Here is a 12,756-nt window from a genome sequence, read left to right as displayed (position 1 = left end):
GTTGAACTATCTTCTCTGTCACTCCGAGTTTGTTGAAGATCCAGACAGTTAAATAATTAATGTTTCCACATCATTTCGTAAATTATCTATCTTCCACATGTCTTCTTCAAATTTTTCCACATACTTGCAGTAATTCATTCAATGTGATTTAACTCATAGTAATATGAGGGAAGTTTCAAAACAAGTTTATGGGTCTTGGCTATCTTGTTGATAACGTTCAGAGAATACAAATACTTAATTTATTGTACCTCTGCAAGCAGTTTTTTCATCAAGCTGTTTGCTGGAAAATCTACAATTTTACCTTTAACCAAATCTTTTTTTGTATTTGTATTGCTTATGTTTTCAACATTACGGCTATGGTACGCTGCGTTATCAATAACTACAACAGTACCAAGGGAAGTGTTGGGGACTAATTGTTGTTATTGATTTCTGCATGGAAATCAGCTGCTCCTTTTCTTTGGATACTATAGTCTTAGACCACAACAAAGGTTTTGATTGCCTGACCGTGGCTAGTTAGTAAAGAAATTGGTCAATGTAGGAATATGAAGGATTTCAGTCATTTTTCTCCAGCTACCCATCCAACAGAAGCCAACTTGTTGAATTAATACATATAATAAATGGAAAAACAGAGAAAGTTGACTCAAAATTTAAACCTCTCACAAGGAGTTCTCGGTGCGTTCAATCTAAATTATCGGTGCGTGCATGTGTGCATGTGTGTGATAGATATATTGCCCGAAACAAGACAATACAATTCAATGTATTAATAATCATCTGTTTTTGTATAACAAGGGTGTATTTTATGAATACAGCTGTAGATCTGCCCCAGACCAATCCCATATCACAAGCGTGAGTACAACAACGCTTGATACACTGTTATAGCTATCATCATGTCACATAGATTCTTCATTTTTCTTATTACAAACATGCCTGTAATTAATTTCTTGCAGAGAGAGAGTCAATGTGTTTTGTTCATGAAAGTTTTTCATCTAGTGGTTTGGCAAAGGTATTTTGTAATTTTGACTTTTCCAGTTAAGGTAGTTTTCTGGTGTTCTTGTTTTGCCTAACCCGGAACTAGCTGCTTAGTTTTAATTTTGTTGTGGTTGCACTGTATTGCCTTGTTTCGGGCAATATAGCTATCACACACAAGTTGTTGACCTAATAGAAAATCCATTAGGCTGATTAGTGCTCTATGCTTGTAGATTTTTTAATCAGAAAGCAATGTTGATGTTGAGTCAACTTTTTTAAGTAAGAGATGTTCAAATAGTCTGATTAAAACTATTTTTGCCACTTTTGAAATATGGGTATAATCATTGTGGGTCCATAATTAGCCTAGGTCAAAGGGTCATTCTTAATTTTTGGGTATTTATAGTGTCGAGGGACAAGATGCTGAACTAAAGGACTTGTTTATAATATTTATATATACATGCTTCAATAAAAGATCTCTCTTTATTTGATGTTGTACTACCCAATTCTTTATTCAAAATGTTATTATTGTTCATCATTGGTTAAACATATTTTAAACATTGCAATCATTATGTGTTATAATGATGGAATATTATTGAACAGTTAATGATCAGTATCAACATTATTGAAACATTACATGTTGGGCATTGTTATCTATCTTCTTCTTCAAGTGTCGAAAAATCTTATTCTAAGTGTTCTATTGTTGTAACATATAACAATTAAAAATGTCAGACATCTTGTTATATTCACTATCATATTATTGTTTTCCTTTTTTACCACTTGTTAAATAACAATAAACAGATGATATTAAATGACAATTTCATAGGTTTATTAGTAATTAATAAATAAAGCCAAACCTAATGTTTTATTTTGTGTGGAATAAATTAGTGCATATTTACAGCTAAACATATAAATCTACCAAATTAGGCTTTGTATTCATTTTCTGACTTATGGGAAATGCAGATAAATAAACCAAACTGTATTTTATTTTTTTAAATTAACATATTGTTTTACATAGTTTGTGAATTTAACTTAATATTTAACATTGTTTAACACATTCACTGCGGATGACAAAATTACTGGCGACAGAAAATGCAGGAATTTTTTTGTACTTACCCAAAACGGAGTCAGGATAGCCGAAAAGGTTGTCCAAGGTATCCCGGAAGCTTCGTTGGCCTGAACGGGTGACGTCATGTCCGTGCCGAGTCTGCTTGTCATCCGCACCGGGTGCCGCCCGTGTTATATGTGCTCGCAGCTCACTAGGTTTCGGCACAAACACTCGCGATTTACATGTATATAGTACATGAATGACACGTAGATAGTACATCAATTACACGTATATATTACATATTAGTTTGAAAAATGTACAACATCAAAAACAGTTAACACTCCCCCCTCCCCGAGTAAAAATTAGAAAAAAAAAACTATATACATCCCCACAAAATAGTTCCAGGGCATACAGGTTGGTTTGTCTAATGATATTCTCTAAAAACACAGTGTCAAGAAGGTGATTGAACCAGTCAGTTGGTTTATTGCCACCTGGAATGGGAAAGAGCAAGCCAGGTTGACCAGTGAACGGCAGGTCACGTAAACCAGCCATGTCACTGGCCGTGCCGGCCCACTGAGGGTGGGCGACGCCGCCTTCACCATCCCTAGAACTGTTTGAACTCGACTCATTGTCTTCATCAGATGAAACATTACCGTCAATAACATTATCGTCTTCTTCCATTATGAGTACATACACAGTCAACAGACACTATAATCCACTCACACAATATCGCAAAGCATACACAACAAACGAAAATGGCAAACTGGCGACGAATCACACCAACTGACTCACCGAATTAGGCACACCTCGCTATGAGTGTTACAGCCTTCCCAGGCAACTGCTTAGTTCACACTTAGGCAATATGAAAGCAGCTGCCATATGCTGAGTTCGCCTGTCCACCGCCCGGCGCGCCACGTTCGCATGACGAGCATGCTCATCACCCGCAGTGAATGTGTTAAGGTGTTAACCCTCTCTCCTTTCTCTTACCAGAATTCTCCTTAGCTTTTATACATTTATAATATTTGTAGACATTTCATAGTATCTATTTATTACAGATTTCCAAAAGCAATGTTGTTGATGACATGGTTGAATCAAACCACATACTCTTTAAAAATGGGGAGAAACCTGACCATTGTGTCGTCATAAAATACATCCCGTCTACTGGTAAGTATATTGTAAGACATAATAAATTTTAAGCTTATAATTATATGGATCATAATTTTGTCTCAAAATTGAAATGTTTCACCCAGGTTTTGTCTTCTGTTACGATTTGATCCAGAAATGCATCACCATGACTTAGGTAGGTTTCCAAAAACGTCAAAGCTGACCCCATTTGTTGTTCTTTATGATGATCTGTAAGCATTTTTGATACCCATATTGCACAAAATTTGTGGTAGTCTAACTTCTGTGAAACAATTTCAGACAATGAAGTCCATGAAACTTGTGGGAAACAGAGAAAGCTCAGTTATTATGAAACACGGTTTTCACCAATTTTTTCAATTTTGGTGACCAGATTGTCAGTCACAATGCTCGGGTGTCCACTCTTCTCTTGATCATGAGCATTTGTTCTGCCATTTTAAAACTGAATGCACCATTTCCTGACAGAACTTTCAGTCTCTAAGTTGTTCCTATAAACTTCTCACAGTTTCCGATGAATTTCTATACGTTTTAAGGTTTTTGCCAACCAAAATAAAATCTAATCACAGACTGCACTTTACAAATGGCGGGATTTAGATTGCAGCAAACATTTCAAATTTGAATATAAAATAAACGAGCAGGGAGGAGAAGTTCCCGTTGTCACAGCTGGATGCTGACTGAGGTGCTCAGCACGAGTACACCAATATATACACGATTTGCTTGTGCCTAGCAGTGTCAGGTGTAAACGTTCCTTACTGTCTGAATAGCCCTCATATAATGTGTGCGCCAAGATTAACATTTTAGATAAAATCTCTAAATTACTGACTATTGAAAGAACATTCATGTGATATATATCTTAATCTTACTGTCTGTTTGGCTTGCGTGTTTATATATAGTATGAAATGGTAATACTAATTTGAATTAGATATAAATTACCCCAAATGTTATCTATTTGTAAAAAGTAAATTTTCCAAAAAGATGTATACACAATATATATATATATGTCTAGATTGAGACAGAGGCAGCCACTGTGAAGCTTATACATAAATTGTTGACAGCCTAACCCACTGACAGTTGGTGTGCGGTGTTTGGAGGTGGGGCCACACCATGTCAGAATCATGTTCGTTATGACATCATTTCTTCGCATCAGAATTAAACCATTATTAATTCTTTCTTTTTTAGCATATTGTAAATTATTTAAATGATCTGTTATATAAGAAAAAAACAGGTAGAAAATAAAGAGTTGTTATTTTAAATAATGTAACATGCTATAATTTTGAAATAAACTCCAAGTAAATATTCAATGTTTATTGTAATATTATTTGAATGTATGAAGATTTTCTGTCTTACAGTTTTTGAATAAATGGAGCCATTATTGAGGTCAGTTAAGGTACTCGTACTGTACTGAAGACAGTAGTCAATTGACAGGTACCTTTGAGATTACTTTGCATTTTAATTGCTAACTAGACTAACGCATGTTCAGTTTGATGGGTTTTCACTAATTAACATTACTTTTGTTTGGAGGTAAACCAACTGATGGGTGTATTAATTAAAAAAAAACTATCTAATATTGTTGAAATTGTAATATGTGTGTGATAATTTCTAATAGAGGGTATATTTGAATATATCATATTGTAATTATTGTTTTATAAATTATTCCTTAAAATATATAAAGAGCATGTTGAAGACTAGTTCTTAGATAGCATAACTAAAAGAATTTAAATATTAAAATGATGTTCATCTTGAGAAGAAAAGAATAATGCAATCAATGTTCTAATCTTTAATTTATACGATTATTATTTATTTATTTTTAAGAGAGTTTTTCTTTACCAATAGTATTTTAACTTAGTAAGTCTGACGGTTGGTTTTAAGTATGTCAAATATTGAGATTAAGATATTCTACATTTGAAATGTATAACTCAAGTCATTCTTGAGATATTACCCTGAGTTATATAGGCCTTACTACGCTCAGCCAATTCCATGGTGGGACATGATGAAATGTATAACTCAAGTCATTCTCGAGATATTACCCTGAGTTATATATAGGCCTTACTACGCTCAGCCAATTCCATGGTGGGACATGATGAAATGTATAACTCAAGTCATTCTCGATATATTATCGAAAAAATGCCGTTATTAAAGATGTGGAGTTAGGGCTGCAATGTCCTCTCTATCACTCAACCTATATCATATACAGTAAATTTACAATAATTTAAAATAGTGATGTACCGTCATCAAAATCTATCTAGTCTACATATAACCGATACAAAGGAGTATGGAAGGATTTGACAGTACATACCTTTCTGTACAGGTTTAAATCACAGGTCGCATAAGAGAGCAAGAATGTTTTATCACAGCTCACTCATAAGAACAAGAAAGCTCACAACTAGGAACGACACACGTGAAGCTCAATTTATTGTTTCCCACACATTGACCAGTGGGGTTGTAGCAAGAAAGAGCTGGTCCTTTGTTTATCCTTATGACCATGCTATTTTATTTAAGTAAATAAATATAAAATCAGTGTTATCTAATTATATACTGATTGGTAAAGTAGTGGTCAGTCTCACAGTGGTTTCAAATTAGGAAAAATATAATCAGAAAAACAGTATCGTCTAATATTTTTAACCCCTTTGATACCGTTCCACTTCAATGGCCACCAAAACTAGTATGACTGACAATGAATTTCTTACGTAGGAAAAATGTCTCTATTGATTTAAAAAAACCAACCAGGTTGTGTGTTTATAAAGTGCAAATCAGCTCTCAGCTCCTGGAATATCAGTGGTATTTAAAAAAAGCAAGTGCTTGTTCTACTTGTAACACTGTTTAATATTTTTGTGCTGAAGGGTTCATATTAAGAGTTATTCAAACTTTTGATGTACATTTAAAGTCAAGAAGCATTATTTATTTGAAAACTCACGTTAGAAATTTTACAGCAGGTAATTATTGTTTTGTGGTAGTAGTAACAACAAATTTCTACTATTTAAAAGTAGGCCATCATTGGATATCTTTATTCTTTTTTATTCTTATACTCATTATTATTTAATGGTTGTATTTTTTTGTTACAAATTAATTATTTAAATTTTCGATAGAAATTCAGAAAATGGAAGAATATTTATAAAGTTATGCAATTAATTTCTTGAGTTTGATAATATTAATTGTTTTTTGTTTTCAGGATAGTACAAATCTGTTATAAGAACTTAATGTTTTTTTTTTCATTTTTAAGCAGTTTTTTTGTCTTAAAATGTTTTAAGAAATAAAGAAAAGGTAATCATTTTAACTTTAACTCATATATATATATATATATATACGAGGTCTGTCCAAAAAGTATCCGACCGCCAACCAGTAGGCGGCCGCGGCGTAACTGACCGGCTCGAACCGGTTATTGGAGGGGAGGGGCGAACCTACTCCTTCCCATATTAGGCATTGAATACGATCCGGTCACTCAGTGAGCCACAGCGCTCTGTTCCGTACAGTACTGCCGTGTGTGTGTGTCACATTTCAATATGACTGAACGTGTTGAGCAGCACATTTGCATTAAGTTAAGAGACGATTACTATTGAAAGTTTATGGTGACATGTCTATGGGCGATACACAAATAAAAGAGTGGTTTAGGCGGTTTAAAAATAGCCACATATCAGTGGAGAGTGATGACCGATCTGGCAGGCCTTCAACGGCCAGAAAGTTGAAAATGTTGAATGTGTTCATGCAGCAATTAATGAAAACCATCAATTGACTGTCCGAGAGCTGGAAAAAGATTTAGGAATACCAAAATCGTCATTTTGTAACACTTTACACATTTTACAAAAATTTTAAAATGAACCGTGTTTCGGCAAAATTTACCGTGACTGGATCCTGCACCACGACAACGTGCCAGCTCATTCCTCAAATCTCTTTCAGCATTTTTTGGTCAAACACGACATCAACCAACTACGACAGCCTCCCTAGAGTCCTGACAGCTCCTTGTGACTTCTGGCTATTTCAGAAATTAAAAATTCCTTTTAAAGGAAAAAGATTTGACGATGTTGAACAAATAAAACAAAATGCGACGAAGGACCTGTTAGCCATTCCGCAAAATGAATTTAAAGAGTGTTTCCGGAAGTGGGAGGAACGTTGGAATAAGGTAGTGGCTTGTGGAGGGGAGTACTTTGAAGGGGACCAAATTGCCGTTGCCGCAGAGTAACGTCAGTTCATGCCAGACGTCAAGGTCTGATACTTTTTGGGCACACCTCGTGTATATATATATATATATATGCGACTCTCATGACTAGAGACAGTTAATACGCCATATCAAGGTGTTCTATACATGTAAGATAATATGGGTTGATCAATCTTTGATTTGACCCGCTTTCTACATGATTTAAAAGAATAAACATGTATTTAATGAAATGTAGGACCAACATATTATCATCTGGAATATGAAGCTCATTTATAAAGATAATCTCTACATTTCTGAATGTGGAACTAGACAGTTTTAGTTGTCAATAACAGGTAACACGGTAGGCTAATTAATCATGAATTTTATGCTACCTTATTTAATATTATAACAAAGGTACATATTTATATGTTAACTAAGTTTTAGTGTTTTTATTCTGTTTCATATTCACATTGCAGTTGTGTTGTTTTTTGCAGTTGTATTGTCTTTATAGTTGCAATGTTTTGGTAGTTTGGTAATGATTTGGTTCCAACAATAATAATATTGTTCACATAGTATTTAACCAATTGATAAAAGTATCAATCAGCATTTTCCGATTACAGAATTAGTATGTTCTTTATTCCTCAATGGGATATCGATGAAATAAATGATAAAAATATGCACAGTCTCTCTCCCCCCTCCTCACCCTCCCTTGTATCTTATTTGTTGTTAACTGCTTCCTCCCTTGTATCCTATTTGTTGTTAACTGCTTGACATGCAAAAACTCAGATTTGCTTAAGGATTGTAAACCAAGAAAATAGAAGAGATAGTGCAGCACCAGTGTTACCAAACTTGATCGAAAATTTCACTGTAAAAATCTTTTGAGAACGTGTCTTGAAGTAATATTGAAATAGGTCCCATAAGGAACTAAAGCCTAATCCCATACAGTTTTGGTGAGTCTGTCCCATTCATGAGTATTGTATGCAGAGCACAACATATTTATCCTCATATGTGATGTATTTTTCTAGTTAAAGCAATTTAAAAAAAAGTTAGCTCTAAGCTGAAGAAATAATTCTTTCTTTTAAACCAAATAGCATGTTTTTTTAATGATCATTTAAAGTTAACTATTACACAGAATGTTGCTGGTTCATTCTATAAAATTAGAAGAAGCACCAGGACAGTTTATTTACTTCTTAAGAGGTAAATGCTTTGTAGTAGTGTAGCCATCAAAGTATCAATATTGTTGTAGGTGACAGTAAGCGAGCTATGGACGAGTACTCATCAGAGCTCATGCTAGGTGGAACAAACACAATTTTCATTGAAAATATTTGTGAAGACTCACTGTTAGCAGCACCAATCATGTTGGACCTGATCATATTGGCAGAACTGTGTAAAAGAATCCAAATTCGACCCAATGATGGCTGTTCTGCTTTCTATTCAATGCATCCTGTCCTCTCAATTCTCAGCTACTTGCTCAAGGCACCACTTGTACCCTCAGGTAAGGACCTTCTCAGAGCATTCATTGGTCTGTATATGAATAATTAACTTTGAGATAAGTTCAGGTTTAAACCAAACAGTCAGTAATCAGTCATTTCACAAAAAGGTTAAAATGACCTGTATAGAATCAGTAATTACCCAAAATTACAGATCCGCATGTATGCAATAATACATACGTGGTCAACAGTGCTTGACGCCTTTTAAAATGAGTTAAATTTACAAAAAAAAAGTTTTATTTGTATTCGGTTGTTACACATGTTTAACCCAATTGGGACTGAAAATATTAGACTCCGGGACTAAATTTTTTTCATAGTTTAAAGTAAAAAATAAGATTGAATTTTATACATAAGATAGAGTATAACATTCTACAAATAATGTGTTTTTAATTCTTACCATTAATAATTTTGTTTTTTGATAAAGACAAAGTATTATATTAAAAAATTATACATACATTTACATATAGGCGATCAGTATTTGTGCCAATAAACGGACATCTGCGAACAGGCACAGGTAACTGAGAGCAATGCATGTACATAAATATAGAAAATATGAACTGCAAGCAAAATAATATTTATAAAACTATAATAATTAGTTTATGTATCTGAGGTATTTTATAAACAAAGTACAACAAAACATGTTTTAGCGACCTGTAATTTGTGTACTATCAATCAACTGCCATCCACAAATATATTCACAGACTTGTATATAAATACAGAAAATACTTTTCTATAGTTTTTATAAAGTCTGATACTAAAATTGCAAATCTCTATTTAGTTCATAATTTGAAGTCTTCCTCAGAAATCATGCTCTCTCTAAACAAGTCCATTATTCTAACAAAACTGTATGATTTATGAAATTGTAAATTATGATTCAGTTTAAATTATTGTTTTAACAGGAACTCCAGTTGTAAATGCCCTCTTCAAGCAACGCTCTTGTATTGAAAATGTTCTGCGAGCATGCCTAAGCCTGCCTCCTGAACACTACATGTTTTTGGAAAACAAAGTCCATTCTGATGTACTTCGCTAAGTTAAATGTAACTTGCTGTTAGAAGTTTTGGTCAATACTCTCAATAATGTACACGTTTTTATATTATAATTACATCTTTTAAGTTTGACATATGACAAAGTATTCAAGTTCTCTAAAATTTTTAAAACTGTAATTTTATTTGATTTGAATACTGATATTTAGAAGTTGATGTGAAATAAGTATAGTTGACTCACACTATTAGTGCGAGACATATCTTTGCAATCTTGGGTTGAGGCAAATAAACTGTTGTTTAAGCACCAAGACCTGTTTAATAAACTTCACGTATGTATAGAAAATTATTATCTTATGATAAAACTAGTGATTAAAATTATTGTTCGAGATCTCTTTAGATTAATATATAATGCAGCGAACGGCAAGGCTTGCCATGATATGTCACGTACTATAATATGGCACCTTCAGTACTTTCAACGTGTTGAAGTAAAACTGATGCACTACCATGCGAAAACGGCTGTGGATAAGGAAGTGAAAAACACGTCTTCACAGCTGGTGTATACTGAGACCATCTTCTCTTACAGATGGAGGAATTTAGCTGCACTCACGGAACCCAAATACTTCCCTTTCAACAAATAAATGCTATCTGATTTGCGGGTTGCTTTTACGTGCTAGCTACTGAGATGATGGTGCAACAATCTCTTTAACATCAATTTAAACTCACGATTTCGATTTGCAGATTAGTATCGACAAAAGTTATTTGAAAAAACACGTTTGACGACACTATCTATTGAAAAAAAAAACAAGTATATTATTGCTATTTATTAACTGGGTTTCTGTAATTATTTAATTTTCAGTAACTTCAATAATATTTAGTTAGTTAAAAGGTTGGAATAAATATAATTGTCTAATAACAAATGTAACTTACAACGATTAGTTTTTTCATTGGAGTTCTTCAATCCCACTCAAATGGTCCTCCTCTTCTGGGCCACTGTCACTGCTGTCTGTATCCGAACAATCTCCAACTGATATAAGGATCTATGATATTGTCAATCTGGATTTCTGGTGCTGCATAGTCCATTTTGATTTACTCTACGTGCTTGCACTTTACGACCACTCTTCTACGCCCATACTTGATATCTTTCTTTGCAGAAAGTTTTAGCTTGTGGCATAGGATATATTCCAATGGGACTGAGTGTGAGTGTAATGTGAAAGTCCAAGGCGTACCGGACATGTCTTGGTTTATGTAGCATTACAAGTTTGAACGGTTAAGGTAAAAACATATTGTCGCTGAATGATATTCTGTTTTTTGAAAGCCACACCTTCATATCTTGTTTCCTGCTTTTTGAAGTAGGAGCCTTTTCAATTTGTTTTTTGTAGTAGGGCACATATCCTACGACCAGTAGTCTCTACTGTGGCTCCAACAGATAAGAGCATTGGGCACAAACCCTTTATATCCACCCGCATGGATAATTATCAAACTCTCTCATCCCTGGAAATCGGCATATTTAACCCTTAATTTGGCCATCTGACCCAGTTTGGATAGATATCTGAGACGATTATCTACATGAATTATTGGGATCCTTGTTCCCTGTTATGTTTCAATGCCCTCAAATATGTTATCCTTTCCTCTCGGATTTAAGGTTGTTACTCATCAGATATTATCAATAAAAACAGAGCACAAGCAACCACCACACAGCACCGTCACAAAAAAGACTGATTTATTTCGAGTGAGATGAGTTATTTCTGTTAATACGATTCCGAGAAAGGAGGCTGTTGCTGATGAGTCATAGGTAATGTTTTCGGGACCCAGCGCATAACGCTACCCAGCCACCCCTCCCACCCTTCACCACACTTGGCTAAGCCATAACTCAAGGCTACGGGCACCGGTGAAGTCCTCGATCTGTAACTTGGCTCTGCCACAATCAATGTGCTATAAGGCCCGTCATTCAGATCGACAAGACTGTTGTATTTGAAATGAAATGACTCATTAGTCCCTTGGAGTGATGTCTTAAGTAGATGTAAGTGTTAAGTTAAACATCTTTTGCCAGAATTTAGGACACTAATGGCAAAGTGTTGAATTCCTTGTAAAACAATCTTCTAAAAAGAGTAACAAGGTCATAACCTACAGTACTTTAAAAAACCGTTTGCTTAGCAACGAGATAAAGTTATCATAAAGCTAAGGAAAAACAAATCCCAGTAATTAACCCTCCTATTGTCTATCAACTAAAATCTATCGGTTTATTGTGTGTGTCTCTAACTACATATTAAACTAATCAATTGAAATTGTAACATTATTAAATTTGTTATCTGTGTGGTCCTAATGAATTAACCTATCAAAAAGAGGTAATTTAATTTTAAAAATGTTAAATTTTTATGAAGCATTAAAATCAGTGGGTAAAATCAGTCTTGTATATCAATTAAAAGCTTAAGATTCTGAGTTATAAGACAGTATATTTAATTCTGAAGAATAATTACATGTTTTATAATGTTTTTAAAACTAAATTTTTTAGTACAAGATACAATAAAAAGAGTTATCTAGTAAAACATTCATCTGTAATACTTTACTATAAAAAAAGTTTGGGTGATATTTAAAATTCTTATTTTTATCGGCTAATTAAAAGACGAGTTTTTTCAATTTGCTGCTTTTTTGAGCTTCAGTATAGCTTTGATAAAAGAAGTATATTTTTATAAAATATTTTAAAACTTTTTACTTATAGATAGATATATGTGACATTACTTGGCTATCTAAATTGATGCTAAAATAAATTTTTGTAGGGTTTAAGAACCCTACAAATTTTATTTTTACAAAAGATCTTATAACAGTAATGTATATTGCTTTTTTCTTTCTATGACAAAATTTTAGATTTTTCGTTAACATAACCAAAATTCTTTATTTCATTCTGTATAAAACATATCTGAAAGCAGTTAAAAAAACTTTAAAATCTGCCAAAATAGGCTAGTCAGCACGGGAAAATTCAGTTCTATCGTTAAGTTTACC

At 33.7% G+C, this 12,756-nt stretch overlaps 1 protein-coding gene across 1 annotated transcript in view; it reads left to right on the top strand.

Annotated features, from left to right (window-relative positions):
• Positions 1-10,514, top strand: part of LOC124362783 (inositol-3-phosphate synthase 1) — a 46,562-nt gene extending 36,048 nt beyond the window's left edge. Inside the window, exons 6-8 of the mRNA XM_046817565.1 lie at positions 3,067-3,175; positions 8,530-8,778; positions 9,673-10,514. Coding sequence (XP_046673521.1) covers positions 3,067-3,175; positions 8,530-8,778; positions 9,673-9,803 — 489 coding nt within the window. The 3' untranslated portion in view covers positions 9,804-10,514. The remainder of the gene's footprint in view (positions 1-3,066; positions 3,176-8,529; positions 8,779-9,672) is intronic.
• The last annotated feature ends 2,242 nt before the right edge of the window (positions 10,515-12,756 follow it).

Source organism: Homalodisca vitripennis, chromosome 5 (assembly GCF_021130785.1).
Source record: "Homalodisca vitripennis isolate AUS2020 chromosome 5, UT_GWSS_2.1, whole genome shotgun sequence".
Classification (NCBI taxonomy): domain Eukaryota; kingdom Metazoa; phylum Arthropoda; class Insecta; order Hemiptera; family Cicadellidae; genus Homalodisca; species Homalodisca vitripennis.
This window is presented reverse-complemented; position numbering and strand designations above follow the sequence as displayed.